This window comes from Wasmannia auropunctata, unplaced genomic scaffold, assembly GCF_000956235.1.
Source record: "Wasmannia auropunctata unplaced genomic scaffold, wasmannia.A_1.0 LD335975.1, whole genome shotgun sequence".
Classification (NCBI taxonomy): domain Eukaryota; kingdom Metazoa; phylum Arthropoda; class Insecta; order Hymenoptera; family Formicidae; genus Wasmannia; species Wasmannia auropunctata.
In genome coordinates, this window is record NW_012026915.1 from 307005 (window position 1) to 329467 (window position 22463).

The 22463-nt window shown below is 40.3% G+C and overlaps 1 protein-coding gene across 1 annotated transcript in view; it reads right to left on the reverse strand.

The window, feature by feature from the left end:
• Positions 1–3590: 3590 nt before the first annotated feature.
• Positions 3591–22463, reverse strand: part of LOC105454793 (zinc finger SWIM domain-containing protein 8) — a 56655-nt gene continuing 37782 nt past the window's right edge. Inside the window, exons 2-21 of the mRNA XM_011697675.1 lie at positions 12899–13153; positions 12417–12586; positions 11882–12192; positions 11365–11791; positions 11021–11269; positions 10621–10911; positions 9900–10514; positions 9639–9815; positions 9372–9558; positions 8576–8702; positions 7986–8142; positions 7715–7908; positions 7146–7638; positions 6591–6719; positions 6267–6477; positions 5628–5908; positions 5446–5550; positions 4928–5295; positions 4665–4814; positions 3591–4568 (exon numbers count right to left, since the gene is read on the reverse strand). Of these exons, the coding sequence (XP_011695977.1) occupies positions 4502–4568; positions 4665–4814; positions 4928–5295; positions 5446–5550; positions 5628–5908; positions 6267–6477; positions 6591–6719; positions 7146–7638; positions 7715–7908; positions 7986–8142; positions 8576–8702; positions 9372–9558; positions 9639–9815; positions 9900–10514; positions 10621–10911; positions 11021–11269; positions 11365–11791; positions 11882–12192; positions 12417–12419 (4542 nt within the window). The 5' untranslated portion in view covers positions 12420–12586; positions 12899–13153 and the 3' untranslated portion in view covers positions 3591–4501. The remainder of the gene's footprint in view (positions 4569–4664; positions 4815–4927; positions 5296–5445; positions 5551–5627; positions 5909–6266; positions 6478–6590; positions 6720–7145; positions 7639–7714; positions 7909–7985; positions 8143–8575; positions 8703–9371; positions 9559–9638; positions 9816–9899; positions 10515–10620; positions 10912–11020; positions 11270–11364; positions 11792–11881; positions 12193–12416; positions 12587–12898; positions 13154–22463) is intronic.

The window sequence follows — 22463 nt, forward strand, 5'->3', positions numbered from 1 at the left end:
TCTAATAAATAATATATAATATAATACATATTATAATATATATACATACATAGTATAAAATGTATAATATTATACCGTTTCGCTCTTGTGAAGATGTGCATTTGTGTCAGCTGTGTAAGAAGTTAATTGAGAAAATCAATACCAAAAAAAATATATTAAGCGACAACAGGAGATCTCTCCAACAAATCGATTTTTAAGGAGCAACAGCTGAGTTTCGAGGGATTTGTATGAGCCGTCACTCGGTGCATGTGTCCTTGTGACGCGTTCAGCTGTTACTTAATTAGAAACGCTAAAGTATTTACCCCTTTAAACGATGTGTCTCACTTAAGTGTGTGTATACGAGCGAAATTCGTTCATTCGAACGGATCTAGCGAACGCGATAAATGCATATTATGTACACACATATTTCTAAAATATATAAAACATAAAAATATATAAAAAAAAGCATATTACTGGATATAATCGGCGAGATCATCAATTTTTCTTTATCAACCAAAGTATTTTCTTTTTCCTTTTATTATTTTGTCTTCTCTAGATAAAAGATCTTGTAAAATATTTGATTAATAAAAAATATACAATTACACATCTCATAAGTGCGTCATTCCACTTGCAGAACAAGTAACATCGTAAGAAAATAAATATTATGTAAGTTAAGACACAAGATCAAACATAAGATAGATAAGATGCAAATCGTAAAAGTATATTAAAACAGTTCAAACGTAAGATAGGTAAGCCGCACAAATGTATTAAAACAGATAGAAAAGAAAAATAAAAGATATGATATCAATGATAAAATCAAGAAGTAAAATAAAACAGAAATCACATAAAAATTCCATTTGACTTCCCTCCTTTTTCTTTCTCTTGGAAAAATTCAGAGAAAAAATTTTCCATCTGCGTTTCACTCTATCTTACTTGATCTCTGAATTCTTTAATTAACAAATCATTTTTTTTTGTTTTTAGTTACTGAGATATTGTAAAAAGTTAGTTCTTCACTCTTACACAGTATGTTCAGCACATATGTACAATTTAACATAAGAGAATGATTTTTTATATATATTACATACTAAATTTATTTGATTTATTTATTTTATCCATATTTAATATAAGCTAATTTATATGTTCCTGTAAAAAATTTTCAACACAGTACTTTTTTTATATCATATTCAAATTGTATCATGTTACATACTAATTTTATTATCAAATAGTATCAAACATAATTTACTCACTAATTATATTTAAAAATTAATTAAAATTATATTATTAGAATTAATTTTTAAATATAAATTAAATTCGCGATATAAATTGAATACATTATTCCTTTTCCTTTCTTTTTCTTCTTTTTTAAATTTTTCTTTCTTCGATTCTTTTTAGAAAAAAAAAATAAAACAAAAATAAATCCGATAAACATGCAGTACAATTATTCCATTATCGACTCCTTTAAAATCCATAAAGTACTGTATTACTTTTCTTTTTTAGAAAAATTATATCGAAATAGTTTGCGACATGCGACAAACTGCTCTTTTATCTAAAATAAACGGTATTTCATATGTCGAATCTTCCTGCCTATTTATTTATGTTAGATTATATTTTTCCATTTATTTGGAAAAATTTAATAAGCTTCAAATCGATGACAAATCCTTAATAAATCTCATCTTGATGACTTTGGTGTCATATTTATTCTACTTAATATCATTTTTCTTCTAATTTTATTTTAACGATATTCTATTTTCTTAATCAACGTAATCTCGGATTCAACAAAATCATTAACAGGAAGATCGATTCCTTTGATCGTTAAAATCATGAAGTTTCCACCTCGACAATTGTATTCAATCAATTAGCTTTAGTTCGATTAATACGCGTTGTCATAATCTTTCGATATTTTCAATTTGGTTTATATTTTCGCTTGCATTGCAATGTCTCTTATGCAAGCCACATCGTTTGCGTTTTTTCTTTTCTACTTTTAATCGAAATATTTTGCGTTCCTACATATTTAAATTTCGTGTAAACGATATCGTGTAAACAGCGAGTGCTTGAAGATATATGCAGATTGACATAATTAATATTCTCGTTATTTTTTGAACTATGATGAAACAAACAATAAATTGATCTACAAAACATCTTTTGCATAAAATGATATATACATATTATTTATTGCAAACTGCTCGCAATAGTTTACGAATTTATTTTTTAATTTACATTAAAATCAAATGTACTCAAACGATCTGATCTAAAAAGTTTTCCTTTCACTTCAATTATTCCATTTTCTTTTAATCGCATTTGAAATTTTTTATTTGTCTAACAAAAAGCATGAAACTATTTCAAGACTCAGCATATTCGGAATTCCCTTACGTATTCAATACGAGTAAGCATTTTACGTACAATAATAATATATTATTTTATATGCATGTAATTATTTATAGTTAACGATTACATGATGTAACAATCATTTTACTCTATTATATTGATTGATATCTTAAATTTCTAACATCACGAGATGATATGTAGTTATATTTATTAATTTTCATATATATTTCAAATAGATGTTATACATGCATGTATCTATATACGTATGCATTACTTTATGCAAAAAATACTTTCATACAGATCAACACATCACTCACTTTTTATAATTACAAATCTTTCATAAACCCAATTAATTTCATCAAGCTACATACATATGTTCGTAAATGAAAAAATAATTCTTCGCATTCAATTATTTCCGCATATCATATGAATCGGTTAACTCATATGAAAGGTTTTGTTATTTTAACAATAATATGTCTATATTTTTATCACTTTATGCAAAAGATAATTTATAGATCAGCTAATAGTTTTTTTATCATAACTCAAAAAAACATCATTTACATCTTCGTATTTCTTCGTGCGTTAGCATAGGATGAAAAATGTTTTGTGCAACAGATTCTTAATAGATCAGCAAATCGTTCTTTTCATTAAAAATCAAATCTCGAGAATTTTCATCATTCCTATATATATATTTCTTCGTGCGTATTCGGGCCAAAAAATTTGTCATTTTCTGCAAAAGATGTTTTCGTAGAGCGTTTCTTTAAAAAAAAAAAAAATCATCTTTTAAATACATATTTTTTATGCATTAGCGTAGAACGAAAAATATGTTACTTTATGCAAAAGATGCTTTTTGTAGATCGTTCTTTTCATTAAAACTCAAAATTTCCCAATTTTCATCATTCTACATCTTTCTTCGTGCGTTAGCATAAGACGAAAAAAGTTTTGCATGTTGTTTTTAAAATGCATTATTGTTAAAAAAATTATTTTTACTATAATTTATAGTAAAATGCTGATTTTATATTTATAACGTTATACTTAATTATTATAAGTAAATTTTAACATTTTTATGCATATGTTCAGCGTAACATATAAGGATATATAATGTTTTATACATTTAAATATTTTAACAATTAAATATATGTTTTATAAATAATTGTAATATATATGTATATAATTGTTATACATGTATATATACATACATGCATACATACATATAATACAAATAAACAAAAAAATCCATTTTGATCGGCTTTTTTCGCTTATCTGAATCGGTCTTTTTCATTAAATTGGTATCAAATTCACAGATACGATAATAAATTAAGTTGAAAGCAACATTTTTCCAACAGATTTAACTAGAATGTTATCAAACATATAAAATATACGAGTTTATAAAAAATTAGTGATGGTAATCAGATACTGCATTTATCCATAAGAAAAAAGAAAATGTAAAAAGCGGCTCTTCTGGATTTATTAAACTCATTCATTTGCTCAAAATTAATTTATCGGAATATAAAGAAATATACGTTATACTTTATGACTCGCTCGCACGTCCGATATGACTCCAAGTCAGAACATGAATTTTGATTCATGGCCGTTAATATAATATACACATATCACTTTATGCAGAAGATTCTTACATAAATCAGCGCACTGAATGTTTCATTTCTATGTAAATCTTACCATGCGAGCAATAATGTGTAAAACTTAACACACAACTTATACATTAACTTATATATTAAGCTGTTTTCACTTACTCATTAAACTTAATCTAAACTCATATATCCTCTTCAACTGATCATCTTGATCTCATCACGCGTTTCTACTCACGCGTTTCTAGATACATTAACTAAACTTGAGATAAATCTCGCTCGTCTCTGTTACTGATCCCCTGAGAACCACGGCTGTCGATTGGTTCATGCCATGCAGATGGTCCCGGTAGCCCGGATATCTGGTGTTGAGGAGGTGGCGGCAGCTGATGCGCCGCCGGCTCCTCAATGATGCATGGTATGGAGATTTTATCCCAAGCGAGCTTATTGACTGTAGCCAGCCCGTGAACGCATACGACGCTCTGTGGATGGGGGTGACAGGGATGTTGATGCTGCAATACGAGAGTTGTTGTCGGTGGTGGAGGCGGCAGGGATGGTTGAGGGTGAGGAGGAAGGGAAGTGAGCCACGTCACGCCTGGCTCCGTCCTGTGTCATTTGCCGGTCTGTTGTAACGCCGCGTTGATCTGCGCCCACAGATCCTTATTACAAGACTGAGATCTGTGTAAAAGCAAAACAAAAAAAAAGGAATATCGTTAGCTTCTCACAGTTTCATTCGCATCCGGTCCATTAAAAGGTCTTTGTACTTGGATTTACCTTTTGATCGATTGTAACCACTCTTTGAATTGAGTATTTCCCTCAGGATTGATTTGAAAAGCAGCCCTTGCTGCGCAAACAATACTGGCAAACTCCTCGTAATCGCCAGCTGTTAAATGATATAGTTTTTGATGCATGCACTGAATGTACCTAAAATCAATATGAACCGGTTATTACTTTCACACTGCTGACTCGAGACAATAGACTTGTAATTATCGACTCTTATTTTTCTCTTTTTATATAATAAAAAAAATAATACTAACATCTGTTGGCATTTGTGCACGAGCGGAGCCAATAAGGCAGATCTCAAGTGCTGTACGATGAGCGCCGGATTGTTTCTAGCAAGATATTGAGCTGCTTCCAGAGCAACATGGTGAAGGACGAAAGGGCTCACGATGCTATTTACAGCACAAATGCACAATTGATGCATATATTGCGTACCAAGCCGTTTCGCAACTCTGAGCAAGAACTTAACGTCCTCCCCATAGGGCGGATTCCGTGCGTATTTGGCTTGAGGCCGATCATCGTGCACTCTGCGAGCTAGAGTTTCTAACGCCAGCATACCAACACGATATGCAGAAACGAGAGTCCGTAGTTGTTGCTGATTGAATGTCTGACTTTGTCTATGAACCTAAGCAAAGAAATCAGTAATTCTTTTTTAATTAAATCATTTTTTGTTATTTAATTTATTTACAATCTATAAAGCCATTTATTTCTTATGAATTTAAATCATTTTCTATGGCTAGGTATATTACATTATCATGTATTATTGGGAGCTTACCTGAGGTTGAGCTCTCACAGTCGATATTATAGATTGTGTCTGAACTAACGCTGGTCCAGGTAAGCTATTTTGTCCAGGAAGAGGACCCGCTACTCCTGCTTGGACCTGAATAAAATTGAACAGTTATATTTCTCGGTACATACTGAGATTAAAAAAATAAGCAATAGAATAACAATACTTACTGGTATAGGTTGTTGCATCGTGTACAAATGGCGCGTTCCCGGTGTCGGCGGAGGTTGAGGTGTGTAATACGGTGGCGGAGGTGGAGCGGCCGGAGACGGATGATGTGGATGCGGTGGATGTTGAGGGTGTCCAGGATGATGTGGGAATGGATGATACATTTGCATGTGTGGCGCGGGTGGTAGAGTGACTCTGTGCGAGGGCATCGGACCGCTGAATGTCGCAATAGAATGATGTGGATGTACAAAGCTGTATGGGCCCACGGCGTACGGCATACCGACCCCTTTAGAACATTATAATAAATTTGAAAAAATAATTCAATGATAATTCTAAGGGAACACATGAAAGTGTCATCCTCCGATTTTAATGAGCTTTGGATATGTTAAAATACAGACAAAAATTAGATACTAACTTTTATTTAAAACATTTTTTTCATCTTTGACGGTTTACATGATATTTACTCAAAAAGAAAAAACCGAATTTTTTTCAAGGCTGGGTATTATCCCCTTAACGTGCGATTCAGCATGTATAAAAAATTGTTAGTATCTTATTTTTGTCTGTATTTTAGCATATTCTCATTAAAGTCGGAGGGGGACACTTCTATGTATTTCCTTGTAAGAAGAAGAAAACGCAAGTTTTACCTAAAGGCGCCAGAGTCGTAATCGTTGGATGAGTATAGTGTTGAGGAGGTGGCTGCGTGCTGGTGACGACAACTGTCTGCGCCGGACCAGGCATCATTTGAGTGTTCGACAGATCCACAGAAGGTCCTGGATCAACTAACAGCACTCCATTGAGATCTAATTGCAGAGGATCATGGGGAATCTCATCCTGCTGATCGCCACCGGGAGTTTGCTAAAAACAAAAAAATATAAAGAGGGATGTTTAATAAATTAATTGATTTATATTTTATATACATTCTTACAAGTAACGATTTACTTTACTCAAATACTTAACAATTTACTTACCCGAAGATACAACTCGTACCAATATTTTGCTACCTGGAACAATACCTCTGGATAAACACCACCTCCTTTTGCAGTATTCTCCACCGTGATACATGCTTTCTCCAACATAGCCTCGCTCTGCTCCTTGCACTGAGAAAAGATAAGATTTAATAAATTAATAAATTAAGACTAGCTCGTCCTTGTAAAGACAAAGAAATTACGATTAGGCTAAACTTATTATAAACTCGTTAGTTTGGCCTAATCGTAATTTATTTAATAACTATTTGTTTGTACAGTCGTGGACACATATCGATATCGGTTGCAACTTTTTTTCATAGGTTAGGTTAGGTTAAGTTTTTAGTATATATTTAATATATGTATATAATATGTATTTTATAGGTAATTTAATATTTTGCAAATGCGAACCACGATGGTGTACTATCTTTAGTCTAGAGACAGTACACAAATCGATTCGCATTTGCAAAATATTAGTGTTTCGAAACCTATTTAAAAAAAAGTGTCAAAATCGATATATCCACGACTATACATAGCTGTATCTGGTTACATTGTACATACCTGTGATATAGCTCTCTGAATTTCATTAGGGTTAAGTGCGTGCGCGTGCGGTAGGCAAGACAAAGCAAGCTCCGCTGCTGCCCTGACCATATTCGGATCGCTGCCCCTCGAAGACTTATCAGCTATACTGACAGCCTCCGGTGGCGTCAGGTGGCCTTCCCAGCTGTCAATAAGGAACCAAATCGCTGGAGCTCCAATCTCCATTGCCTGGCCGGTTATCCAGGACACGTGGCTCGAGTACGTACGACTGAGCCAGTTCGGGCTGACGCAATTATGGAGACCGAGGGCGTACAAGCCGAGTTGGAAAGCACACATATGAAGCGCTCGATGGGGACCATGATGATTTTGACTAGTGGATGGCTGAGTGAATAACGAAGTTGAACTGGTACCGCCAGCCTTCGATAAGACAGTCTTCGCCAGTTCGCACATAAAGTGCGCGCTTGCCTCCGACGGTTGATTGGGAATAGATGGATATAGCCTTTTGCTCTTATACCTGGTTATCGAGCAAAACGAGAAATATAAGTTGATGCGGCGATATACACGTTATACGTAATTTCACAAATACACACCGTGTTTCTTTAGTTCTAATAGGCACCGGTGGCTGCACAATTTGCGGTTGTATGGTCAACGCACTCATACCACTCTCCAATTCTGCGCTCGTACTGCTATGAGGTCTGCTGTTAGCGCCAATAATGTTTTCACCGCCATTATCAGTTCCAGCTAGGGGAGATGAACGTTCTTCATCGTGAACAAATCGTGCCATCTAAAATTTTACGTTGTTAAACATTACATGTGAACTTTGTACACATAGTCATCGCAGGAAATGTCTTGGGTTGTTACCTCGCTCTTTGTAGGAGGATTAGAAGTGTAATAACTACTGAGAATAGGTGATTTGATAAGTTGATGAACGTCTCGATCCAGCAACTTGTCCATTATTCTGGCTAATTTTACAGGATCATCTTTGTAATGCACGAGTAAAGTAATAGCCAAATCTCCTCTGAAACAAACAAAAAATGTGCATATTGTTATTTATATTAATATACACACGCGCATACACATACACATACGTGCGATATAATACACTAAATACATTAACACGTAAAGGACACCTCGGTGCGAATTCGCACCCACAAAATTTTCAACCTGTGGGTATTTCCAGAAGTGGTTTTATTTAACACGCAGTTTTGAAAACAATTGTGTTCTTTTTTTTTTTTTTTTCAAAAATTTAACATTACCAATCAAATGGTCAGAAAATTTTACATTGGAAAACACACACGTTTTGCTTTAATTTTGCTTTTTATTTTCAAAAGATATAAAGCTTTAAAAACGCTTGGTGCGAATTCGCACTCAGGTGTTCTTTACGGACGTTGCAAAAGAAACGTAGCCTTTACACGGGTTAACATTATATGTATTAATAATACGAAAGTTACCTCTGTCTACGAGTGCCCTCACAAAGAAGTGGATGATCCGCTTCACTTACGTTCGCCTTCAATCCCAAGACAGCCACGGCGGCGTCAAATCCAAGATTTGGATCGATTTCAGCAGGTAGTTTTACTCCTGTAAAATATTTCATAACTTTATTCTTTGTTTGAGAAAGAAATATTTTTTTGCATATATAAGCACAATTCGATTAAATATTCATTCGCGGAAAATTTTCCGAGAGCGATTAATAACCTCAACGCGTGGGCAATCGCAACGTGGCCAATTGCAACACGTGGACAATCGCAATGTGGTCAATCGCAACGTGACCAATTGCGCGAAAGACATACATATTGTTAAAAGAATATTTCATTATAATAAAGAACAATGAGCTAAGCGAGGTATTTTTTGTTCAATATTAACATATTTAACAAAGACTACAAATGTTTCGGTTTACTTTAAGTCACCGTCAATAGAAATTATAAATGTAAAAAAACACAAAGATAAATTAAACATATAGTCAAATAGCACTGTATTGTAGTCAATATTGCTCGTAAATTGATGTAATGGTCAAAAGGTGCAACCGGTTTGAAACAAGTGAGAAAATTCCACAAGGTAAGATATAGATAACAGTCGCACGTCCAAAAACATTCAATAGATGAAATAATTATAATAAATTTCGTATCGCTAAATGTGTCAATAAGAGGAATAACGGGAGACGAAAAATAAAACTTAAGATCTATTGAACTTGAAGAGAAGAAAAGACTTTTGTAAAATATAGGTTTAAATATTAAGAATATTTCATACTTGGTACGTCGAGCGCATCATAAATGAAACTAGCCAACATGATGGGTAAGAGCGCATGTCCTCTTGATCTCATAACTCCATCTCTCAATTGTTCGGCTCTCTGCTTTATCATAGCTAATTCAGTCGGTCCCAACGGAATTCTTTTCAGCAAAACTACCAACTCGCTCTCTTGATGAGCCAGTTTGACCTAGTTAAATTAAAGATAATCATCAATCCCACGAATAAGATAAAACAAAATTTGCGTTTCGTAGTTCCGTTTAATCTTACTTCCAAAGGCTTTGTGTTAGCCGGTGGTCTGGCCATCTCCAAGCCAAAAAGACCCACGCGAAACGCCAGATTGTGATACTCTGGATTCTCAGCGAGCACCGTGCACAGGAATCCACATTTTGCTAGAGTCGCAGATGCAAGACACGTTACCTGATGAGATGCTGGATTCACATGTTGCTGCAACATCAAGATTACGCGTTCCCTTTAGCATCGTATTTATTTTAATCTAGCGAATTATAATTTCTGTCTTTAAAAACTTACCCTCTTTCGTTTGTTCTTTACCGGCACTGGCGGTCCCTCGATCATAAGATCGGGAGGATTAGCCAAAAGCTCCTCGGCTAGCTGCACTCCAATAATGCAAGCCTCTCTCGTGTGACCGTGAGCATATAGTCCCTCTGCCCGCGCGAATAAAATGTCCCATGGGTCTTCCGTTTTCTTTAAATTATTTAGAACTATACTGGCATCCTGAGTGGTGGCGGTATGCATATTGCTTTTAGCATATTTACTCGGCAGGCCACTATTATTGGTCACAGCTTTCGGATCGTAATAGTAAACGTTATACTCGTCGCCGGAAGGACTGTCACTGCTGGATGAGGAGCTCTCGTCCTTGAATGGCCTTCCAGCCTCCTTCTCCTGATCGGATTCTTGTTCGTTCTTAACACTGGCCCCTTTGGACACGACCGCGCGCGATTTATCACGGCACTCCGCAATATTCGTCCTACTGCACTTCGCGTTCTCGCAGGCAGGTTTGTTATTACTACTATCACTACTATCACTATGTGTCTCGGACGAGGCGTTTGAGCGATGCTTGTCCGAGCCTTGAGCGTTCTTCATACTAACGTTACTGTTGGAAGATGACTCGCTGCCAGCCCCTTCCTAAAATAATATACCGTCATAATGTAATTTTGAGAAATATATTCGTAAGGAAAGCAATAATATGTCTATCGTAATAAACTCAAGTACAAAATGAGGAAATAATGACCTGCGAATCTGTATCGCCGCAATTATTTAGTTGAGCACAACCTTGTCTGAGAACAACCTGAGACTCAGATATATCGGGAATGTCGGTGTCATTTTCACAGAAACCTTCGGAGCTGACGCTGCTACGATTTCCATCACCGCCTCCGCTTCTCGAACACAATGGGAACTCACGCGGATTCAGCCGTCGTCTGTCCAAATAGCTGAACTCAACAAGACCGACATTCAACGGCCGTCGGCCGTGATGATGCGAAATTGGCGGTTGATAATTCAATACCGCTGAGCTGGAATTTACCTGAAAAAAATGCGCATTTATCGTTCCTTAATATTTTCTCAATCCATCTGACAATAAATCGTTATAAATCGACGCAAAAGCGGCTTGGGATCACCTGATCGATACCAACCTGATTGACCTCAGTCCTTGTATCCCCGGCATGCCGAAAGCACGTAAAAGGACAGTGGTACATAGGATTATTCTCGGCGGTGTATGTAATTCCTGGCAAGATGTATTCATCCCAATCAAGGTAGCAAGCTTCGAGCGCCGACTTGAATCCGGTAAAGACTGCGAGATCATGTTTCAGGGAATCCTTCTGCGAACTGTTACTTCTATTGTGCGAGTTGTGCGGCACAGAACTACCACGACACTTGGCGACCTAAACACGCAATTAGATTTTAACGTCAATGTAGAAAAGAAATAAAGAAAGGGTAAAGGAAGAGGAGGAACGTGGAGCGGGGGCGCGATGCTCACTTTATCTATGATCTTCAAATGCCAAGCCATAAATTGAGCATGCAACATCTCACGCTCTGATGGCGACAGGCCGGGATTTAAGGCGGCCAATCGCCAGAGAACCACGATCTCGTCGCACAGGGACGAGCACGCGTGTTGAGAAGCGTGCACGTTGCTGTTCATATTATGCTTGCTGCCGTATCCGGTGCCGTTCAGCAACGCGACCTTGGTGTTGAACCACCAAACGAGGATCTGCTCGCATGCCATGCACTCCTCCGTGATGATCTCCAGCAGAGGTATGGCGTTACGGTCATTTCTCTTGAACATCTCGCGCACGATGGAGAGGAGATTCCACATGCCCTCCGGCTCGCGACCTCTCAACGGTCGCAGCAATGACGCCCATTCGGATGCGGCGGGTGGTGCGGTGGTGCTCAAGTAGTTAACATCACTGTGGAAAAGGAACATCGCGGAATGAATTACGTTAAATTGTGTTATCTCGGCGGAGGCCGGTCTATTTAGCGCGCGTCGGTCTATTCACCTGAAGACTATGGGAGCCGGCACGCAAAACTTGATGAGGATCTTCTTGATGTTGTCGTGCAACGTCTTCTCGTCTAAGTACCAGGAGGTCTGATCGTAAGCGGACGCTCCGGCGGTCGGGTCCGGGGCGCCGCAATAACTGTTAATAGCACTCGGCTGGGTCGAGAGCAATTCGTCCAGGAGCCGCTGGGCAGTGGGCAAAATCTGCTGAGGTAATTCGCTGATGAGATATTGTGCGAACTTCTGCAGCTGTTCCCGATGCAAACGTGACAGAGACTCGCTAACCGGCGCCCTCAGACATACTTGCGTCGGCTGAAAGAACATTGCACAACATTGGAACAATCTGCCCTTCTATACAATCGGGTTAAGGACTGAATAATGAAGGGACATATTATTTCATTTGTAACCACGTCACACGTAATATGTAAGGGATGCATGAGAGAAAAAAAAATCGTGAAGAATTTACTGAACGTCATTCAGATTGTCCATTCTTCTACAACTCGATGCCAGTCTTCCTAAAGTTAACATGCGCATACCATGTGTATTCTGTGCAGACAAACGGCTACCACGTGCGCGCACCAATAGGCCGTTGAGGAGCAGGTGCAATTACATGATGTAATTCTGCGCCGATCGAACGTTACAGCGACGTTGAACTGCGCTCTGACCCCGTTCGTTTGCGGATTTACGCTGGCACTCAGATGAAATCCTATGACAATACAGTGCATATATGAAAGAGGGCGATCAATAAAAAAACTGATTTAAAATCTACAAAAAACGGTATTACTACGGAATCCCGTACGAAAAAGTACTGCCTGGCGATTTTCACACAAATTCTTGTCTGTATCTACATTCTAACTGTATTGTTAAATTTTCTAGACCAATCGTGAGATCAATCATATATATTTACCGATGTTGAAAAGCTCGTGGAATATTAAAAACAAGACAGGGTTTTATAAGACCTTTTTCTCTTGTCATAAAAGAAAGTTCGCTTCAAAGTGAGCGATATGGAGTGTCTTACCAATTTGCAGAGGCTCCTTGACGGTCTTGGCGCGGTAGAGATGTTCGCCGCGAAGAAATTCGTCAGCGCTACCGTTCGCGAGGCATGAGTAAAGCCGTATGTCCTCCTCGTTATCGGGAAAACTCCAGAAGGCTATTCTCAGCTGAAGCTGCTCCGGTACAGGTGGATAGAAATGCTCCACCAGCTCGAAGGGAATATGAGACGCGACGCATCGTGCGGAAAGTTCGCAAAGAGTCGGTACAGTTTGTTGTCCATCTGTAACACAATAGCGAATCGTTGATTAATAACGACCAGTGGATCAGTGTTAAGAAATTTATCGATCATCGCTCAGAAGTTTACAAAAAAAAAGAAATAAAAAAAATTTATACCGTTGGCAGGATCGTTTGTAATAAATGTAACTTTCTCTGCCTTTTCATTCGCGCTCGCTCGCTTGCTCGCTGTCGCTGCACAGCTGGAGAATAATTGCGCGGCGCTCTTTTCCCGTCTTCGTCCACAATTACGACACGCACCGGACTCGTGCAGAAAAATAGTCTGTCGCGAATTAGCACCGCGACTGCAATATTCTCTAATTATCGTACGAGCGGACTTAACGAGCGGACGTGATTTCACGAATTCGCCGTTTGCGAGTTAGCGTGTCTGGCCTGTACGATTTTTCTGAATGGTAAGCTCGGTACCAATGCTCGAGAAAATAAAAAAATCTTCTCAGGACATACCGTTGATTTTCGCGGAAATACTTGGAAATGTAAGCACGGGATAATTATCCACGCGTGCGCGCATCCCCGTGAAACATACAAGCAACTCTTCCCGTTTGAAGACGGGCAAACTCGGCTAAATTATTCCTAAATAAATTTATATAATTATTCCTGCGATAAATCATAGTTTCATTCACATTTGCTGACATTTATTGCAAAAACAAAATTCGTAAAATCATAAACGTTATTAAAATAACTTGTATGTAAAATAACATATGGAAAAATAGTTTCTGTCTCTTTGATATTTCTCGATGAAAAATTATTAGCCGATAAGCACGTATGCGCATCACAATGTATTTAATATTGTTTAATATTGTTTCTATATACTTTTCTCTTATATTGAATATAATAAATAATGTTGAGACAGAAGAATTATTGGGGCTTTGTGTATCATACAGAATTATCAAGCTACCAGAAATACGATATCGAGTTATAATGTGCATAATATTAATCCTCTAACTACTCGTAACTTATCATTTGTCAAGTCATTCCACAAATAGTTCTATTGCTGTAATCAATGGGGGAGTAAGTGGATTCGTCTCGCAATGCGGGCCTCGCGAGAGGGCTTTTTCACCGAAGTCCACCGCGCTTAATTAAGTTCAGAAGCGCCAGGAATAACTCGGTTAATACCGAAAGGAACCGTTCGTTAGCGATAATTACGATCGATGGCATCAATCATCGTTATACCGTCTGTCTCGTGCGAATTTTTACGAATGACATTCCTATTTGCGCGGCAAATTCCACGATACAAAAAGTGATACATGAGGAGCTCAAACAATTATTAATGGGCACCGCAGAAAAACAACATGAAAATAATATGTGGAAATAACAAGAGAGCGGGATCTATAAAAACCCTGCTCTGTCTGCGCGATTAAATCGGAAAAATTATACTTATAGGCCTCTAATCAGATTATGTACACGGCCGTGGTGGTATAATTTTTCCAACGCGCGCGCGAACGACACACGCGACAGTTTCCGCAGGATGTTACTCGGCGCTTTATCGATCTTTTGGCTGGACGACAGCGGCGGTGGCGGCGGGGGCGCAAGTTCGAGTTTCAAACAAGAGTGCGGCATCGAGTGCCTACTGTCCCGGTAGTATAGAAGTAATATCGCCGAATCGATAGGTAGTGGAAAACGCGGCTCCTCACTTTCACGACGGTAGACACAACGCCAGACGTATATGTATCGCCGAATACTCGCGTATTCGCGATCGACCTTAACGGAGCGGGAACGGGTGAGGAAGTACCTCTCGAACGGTTCTGAAAATAGTCGGTCGGGTTGAATGAATGGACACGCATGTACATGTATGCGAAACGCACCGTTATATGCATGTAAGCTCGCATCACACACGCGTTTGCGTGCCGGCGACGACCGTTGCGGCGTGGAAATTCGCGCGACTCGTTGCGGAAAATTTCTAACGAGGCGCGCGCCCACCGACTCGCGAGGAGGAGCACCCGCTCGAATGAATGAAAAGCGCACCGGTGCCTTTTTTTCTCCCCTCCCCCTCGCCTCTTACGCCCCGGGTTTTCCTCCGCGCGGAACCGTAACGAGTTTCGCGGTCGCGGTTTTGCCGCGCAATGTAATTTCCTTCGACGAAAGAGCTACGGCCACCCCGCCGCGCCGCGCCGCGCGTCGGGAAATTCTCTCGAATGAGGCTGCGCGTTCGGGCTCTCGTCCGAAGCCAGCGTCGAGTGCCGACAATTTGCAAAAATTTCCATTGCTCCGTGACCGCGTTGCACATTTTTTCCTTCTTTTTTAACATGCAATTTGATCGATCGAACGCGAGCAAGAGCGCGGCGTTATCGAGTTGACGTCAATCGGATCGCGATCTAATTTTGCAAAATGCTATCGCGTTCGCCGCACGCGTCGTAACACTTAAAATCGATCTCGTCGAAAAAGAGTAGAAGAAAATGGAGAAGAGATGAAGCTGTTCCCGCCGCGCGCCGGTTCGCGAAATGAGAAATGTGTCGAAAAAGAAGATCGGCATTCTGTCAGCCAGTTATTTTTCAAGCCCCCGTCGCAATTGATTAGAGAACTTTCAGAGGTGCTATCGGAAATATCCATTGGAGGCGAATCGCGCGCGAATTGGAACAATAGCCCGGATCTGTCCGATCGAGATGCGTTATTAAAATGTATTTACGGGTGCCGAGAGAGCGGCGGATATGCGAGGCAAATATTTTCCACGGATCCGCGGAGCGCGCGCATCGTGCGAGAGCGATGCTCCGCTTCCACAAAACCGGATGCTCGGCAATCAAATTGAAATTGAATCAATAGAAATTGAATTTCCATTAATAATAGGCCGCAGCATGGGTAACGTCATTTCCGCCGAATCGAGAGCGTGCTCTCTCTCTCTCTCCTCTTTCATCGCCGTCTCGACTCAAACAACCGGGGATTCGCGTTTCAACGGATACACCCGGCAAACAGGATCGGCGTAAAGTACGGATAGGATAATCGAACTGTCGAGCTTATAAGCAATCGCATTAAGCCGCAGTACTACTGTCGCACTAAGGCAGCCTAATGCGATTGCTACTTACAATTGCGGCTACCCGACGAGTATTCGAGGCGCGGTAATCATCGCGCCGTGTAATAAAGCGCGCGCAATCTGCTGCATTACAGACAGCAGCTAATCGTACAAGAAGCGTGACGTTCGTAATAAAATAAATGATAAAGCCGCGATATTTCTTGCAAAATGAGAACGCTCCTCCTGAATGCTTCCTGTAGGTATAGGTGAAGCCTCGGAAGATTCGTGAGTTTTCACGAATGCAACGACCACGGAGCTTATCTTCCATGTAAAATGAAGCTCGAAGCGCTCGCGAGTGCACGTCGACCGCATCGCTATCTTTTAAAATTCTCTCCGATACAATTCCGAATTCCCGGGGAGGGAACGGATAAAATTTGCATCTAATTCCGGATTCGTCCTTATCCGCTTCTCGCCCATTACACGGACGGTACTGTGGTGCGCGAGTTCGCACCGATTCGCACAGTATACGTAACGCGACAGCTCGGAAGAATATTTCTCCCTTTATCTACACCGACGGTATTCCGTTCACCGGCTGCCTGTTTTACGGCTGAGCGCGGAATCGTGTTGCGCGGATTCATAAAAGAATCGCCCTGCGATCCCGTCACTAGTCTCGCTGCTTGTACGAGCTTGTTATTTCGCCGCCTGAAACGGAAGAAAACTGCTTGTACTCCAGACATAGAGTTGAATTGGTGTTTTCGAAAACACACTTAGTACAATTTTTTCAAACTTAAAAAATGAATACTTTTTTTTAAATTGACGAGATATGTCCGAATGAAGATCCGTACGTGCGATCTCGCACAAATTCTGGGAAAGTTCGCCGACGAGCTACTAATCATTTTCTCCGTGTAACACGTTCTTATCTCCGCCCGAAAGTGCGGTGGAGATTCGCACGTCTCGCCACTAAATCTCGTATCACGTCGAAACTTGCAGAGAAACTAAAATCCACAGCCATTTTGAAATCATGAATGATCGTCGTTGGTGGTGTACGTTCTACCAAGTGCGTGATGTGTATTTCTACGTACGTAGGCGTAATTTGATTAAGCACCGGTTATTGTTATTGTCGATGGACGGTGAACGCCGCAGATTCGACGGAAGGAAGAGACAAAACGACAACGTTTGATCGAAAAGATGAAACGCATCGCGCTTCAAAGGATCAAAAGGGGATTTATTTTCCGAGAGAGGATGACGATTGTATTGTATTCCCCGCGCGCGCAGCGGGATTTTTTTCCGTTTTTCGCGAAAAACGCGCCCGATTGTGTCTCCGGTCATTTTTCTATTTTCTTGCGGACAAAGTAACGAGCGGTACGCGGAAAAGTGATTGGTGCCAACAGTCGTTGTGCAATCATAGGACATCAAAGCGCCTCTCTCTGTCGATGTGTTGACCGGTGGAACCGGGGTAACGGTTCGTTAACCACCGCGCGTGCACATTTGCTGCAAATTTTCAGCTTGTTCGCCGCGAGAGTTTCTCCTCTTCGCGGTCGAAGCATCGAATTCCCCCCCCCCTCCCCCCTCCCAGATAAAAGATCGATAACGTCGTCGTACGACGCGAAGTGCGATAAAAGGCGCAGTAAAAAGACCGAAATGGGGATTAAATCGGCTTCCAAGAGATTTTTGTTAGGAAACGACATTTTCGTTACTACCAAATATCGAAAAGTATGTCGAAACTCTCGGGTCGCTCAAAGAAGCCGACAATGGTTTGTATGTTTTCGAAAACGCAAAAGAAACTAAAGCTCGCTTCACGATTCTTATATTTCACGGGAAATAATTCCATTCGCGATCAGGAGCGCCGAATTGCTCGAAATCAATCGACATAAATTGCAGCTTCGAGAAATCCCGTTTCATTCGTCTCGCGGAATCAGGCAAAGGATTTAATTCAGATGAGGAAACGGCGACGTTTAAATACGTCCATTGGGAGGGAGGCACGTCGGTTACCCCGGTTCCACCGACCGGAAATCGTAAGAACTTTTAACGTAATAAAGCTAAGGACGTCCTGTCTTGGCGTCCCTCGTAAAATGAAACTGCATTCTGCGAGATACAAATCTCGTAACTCGAATGCTTTAATACGATAGCAACGTGACTCCGTTGGAGCTACGCATGCTATTTGCCTCAAGTCACCTTGAATTATGTACACGGATAATGGAAAAGACAATGGCGCGAGAGTATCTCTTCGAGATACGCATGCAGATTGTCTCTGAAATATTAAAGAATCGCGAAATGTGTCGCGCCTCGCTGGAACAGGTTTAAGAACAGCCTCTTTATAGACACATATAGAGGGTTAGCTGGTATCCAGAATACATATAATACCACTTTCTGATAGGATTGTTTTATCGAATCTCCTATTTGCATATAGGCGTATCATCGATCGCAGCGAACGCGGCGCTCGTAAGTATAATATTTGAATCAGCTTGTGTTTGCGAAGAAGGAAATCGAATGAGGGAAGTTTTATACGTTCTGGCTGTATATAAGAGCCCGGGGGTAAGTCGGCCACGCAGATTTTTCAGCGAGTATCGAACGCCGCCGTCGCCGCCACCGTCGTGGTCCCGGGCGCACAAATTGGGGAGAAACTTTTCATCACGGGCTCGTAGAGTGGTTGCGAGAACGCGCGAGCGCTCCGGTCGAAATCCGGCCGATGCATCCTAAAGCGGATTACTCAACTTTTCCGCCTTGATAAACTACAATTTAAGTTTTGCGCATCTCTCTCTCTCTCTCTCTCTCTCTCTCTCTCTCTCTCTCTCTCGTCACGCTCCCGCGGCTGACGCGAGATCGGAAAAAGTGTAGCGTAAGAGGAAAGTAACGTGATGTAAGTCCGGCCGTTTCGTAATCTTCTCTCCTCGCACGTGATAAAATGCATCGCGCCAGGATGCACGTGACTTTCCTTCACCGGTCGTCGGACCGCAACTCATCGCGCGTCGCGCGATGATTAACTGACTCTCTTCGTTAACCGGTTGAATCACCGCGCCGCGCCAGCGCATGGGGAATGACGCGTTCGTTATGAGCCATTGTGAGCGCGTCGCGCTCGCCAATTTCGCGTCGATCGTCGCGCGAAGCGACAAATTGATGAATTCGCCAAACGAATCCGCGCGTTCGCTCAACGCGCGAATATATTTCTCGCGGATAAAAATTTCGTCCTTCGACGTGGGCTTTCCCGTGCACTGTACTACTGAATTAAATATGATTCAGGAAATAGCGCCCAACGTGTTACAAACTTTCTTCGTCTCCTCGGGATAAGACGGGAGATCGGATGGAGAAAAGTCTTTCCAACGAACTGTCTTAAATCACCAAAGGTTTGAACTTCCTCTCGGAGGCCGTAGACAAATTCCCACTCCGGATTCCTCGCGCTCGCTTAAACAAGCTGAACTTAACACGCTTTCGTCGCTCGAATGCCGAACGGTTATTAATTGTCGGATATATTTCGTCGGCGCCGCGGTTCGTTAAGAGACGCCACTCGGGACTTGCTCGAACAACTGTCTAGACGTTTCTTCTTTTTTCAGCCTTACGCCGTGAGCACAATGGAGGAAATGTTACACGGAAAGAACGATTTTGCTAAAAGATCAAAAAATTTTGATCTAAAAATAATTTTGTTGGAAACTCAAAAATGATAAGCATTGCTGTAAAAACGTTTTGATAGTCTAGCAATCGGTATGAATTTCCAATAAGAATTATTTTCAAACCTGTATCCAGCAAAATGTTTAGACCTTCCAGCAAAATCATTCTTTCCGTGTAGAAACTGGAATAAATATAAGAATTTCAATCTGTCAGAAATCGTGTATTCCACAGTACACGCGGTTTCTGATAAGTTGAAATTCTTATATATATATATATATATATATTCCTGTTCTTAATATTTCTAATATTTCTTCTATTGTGCTCACGACGTCACTCTCGACTTGCAAGTTATTTATGGCACAATAAAATCTGGGAATAAAATATAAAATGTTTCGGAAGAATGTATCGAAGCTTCATTTTTAAGTTTTTTTTTTAAATCAGAACATTCAGAACTAACATTTTCGTCGAATTCATCAGTGAGATTTACCAAATGAATTCCGAAACACTTTGTGCGCGCAAGACGGATGGAAATATAAATGTAAAAATATTTCTCGCAAAAATATTGTTCTTCCCATGTCTCGCGCGCCTTCAATAACAAAAATAATTGAATAGAGATGTGAAAGATACGTTTAACGTTCAGGAGGCGTCTAAGTGCCCTGGGGGTTAACACGCATTACCACCCTCGACCCATGTTACTCCGACTTTAATCCTTTTTTCAAATTCCACGGCAGAGAAAGGAGAGACACTTTTCCTATTACAACCGTGGGCATTAAACCGTTGTTTTCTCAACGAGAACCCGGGCACCACCACTATCCCACCACCGTCCGTGCTCTCCTCATTTGCGTAATGCCCTCTTGTTCTCGCTCATTTTCGCTATGCGCGCGAGTGTTTTTCATCCCCCGCGTTCTCTTTCGGCGGCAAAGGCCATTTTTTTTCATGTTTTTGCCTTGCAAGACGCGTTGGTTATTTTAACTTTTTTTGATATGCCAAAATTTATACACGTCGGAATATTTTGCTCGGCGAAAACTGAGCAAAGTAAACACGATTTCTTTCTCTGTATATATACATATGAGGTTTATATTTATTTAAGGAGAAATTATTTATTCATTCCTTATACTGCATAACATGACAAATGTTTAACTTTTCTGATAAAGAATATTTCCCTTCAAGAATAGTTCTATAACAGATCCTCTTACAGTCCCTTTTCCAATTTTCGCAAACGATTCTTCCGGAAAAATGGCGCGTTGCGGTAAGTCTCTTTTTTATGTCGCGTCGCTGACATCAAAAAAGATTTATCCATTCGCGTGGCCAGGATTTGTCGGGACACACCGGCCTTTTTCATAACGATGGGGAACGATAAAACATGCCGCGCCCACGAGCTACGCCTCCGCGAGTCGCTCTCGCTTGGAGAACGCGTCGCTTACGGGGAATAAAAGAGCCGTGCATTATTCAGCGGACGCGCGTTTAGCGGAGCATGCCAGACTCGGCACGGGCCGATCCGCGTCGCATTTTACGCCTCGGGGACGACGCTTTTCGCAAGACCTCGCCTCACGCGAGTCTTGCGTTTACAAATCGCAGGAGATAATGCAAGCTGACGAGCCGCGCGCAGCGGCGATGTCACCGACTTCTGATGAACGTCTCTCTTTTTATATTCCAAATCCTCCGTCTGGGAGAAAACTTTTGTCGACATTAATGATTGAACGTACTCTGTAGCTAAGCGTGTGTCAATTAGAAATCATCCAGCTTAATTAAAAGCAGCTGGAGAGAAATTGATTACATCAATTTTGTTATAAATCAAAAATATACACAGGTCCCTGACAAGAATTACGAATTTAAAATAGCTATAAAATCGTAATAGAGAAGATGAATCGTTCTCAGAGAGCGATTTAAAGTCGAATACTTATAAAATATTGTGTGTTGTGCAGGCGCGTTTTACGCACTACTTCCCACGGGAACGCACGAACGAAATCGATAATCGCACACCGTCCCGTTAATTTCCATCTAAAATAACGGCGCTCTCACGCTTTGTTTCCTATAGAGCCTTACACAATGCCTCCTCGCGAGGTTTTCCCAGCTGGGTAGTACGTGGGTCTTCTCCCTCCATGTGGAACTCCCTCCCGCGAGAATATATATCGCAAAAGTTGCTTCCCATAAAAGTCGAAACTCCGACACGTGCAATTGCATGGAGGAGGACAGCTTGCGTTTAGATTGTTTTAGAATAAGGTTTAGAACGAAACGCAGCGTGACCTCGCACTGCACCGTACCCGAGTAGAAATTGTAACTCATATCTGTCTAGTCATGAGATAGAAAAGTTGTGTCTTACATAGTACGTGTCTAATTTTTTTAGTTACGTATTAGCCAGAAATGTAACGCTCACTTCTCCTAGTGGTAACATAAAATAAATTGGCTAATAGCTAGATATAAAATGTAACATAGTCATGAGATGAAAAATTATAGCTAGCTGCTAGCTAATAATGTAACGCTTACTTCTTCTAGTGGCAATATAAAATAAATTAGCTAATAGCTAGACAGAAAAAAATAACTAATAACTATCTAGCCTAAACTAGATAATGACCAAAAAGAAAAGAAAATAAAAAATGTATTTTTTATTTTCTGTATCAGGGGTAGTTTTTTTTCTGATTCCTAGATAATATCTTTAACTCAGAATTCTGATATCAGAAGTATCTACTTACTAGCTAGTTTTTTTAGTCACAATTTCTATTACTTTTTTCTTCTTAAGAGAACG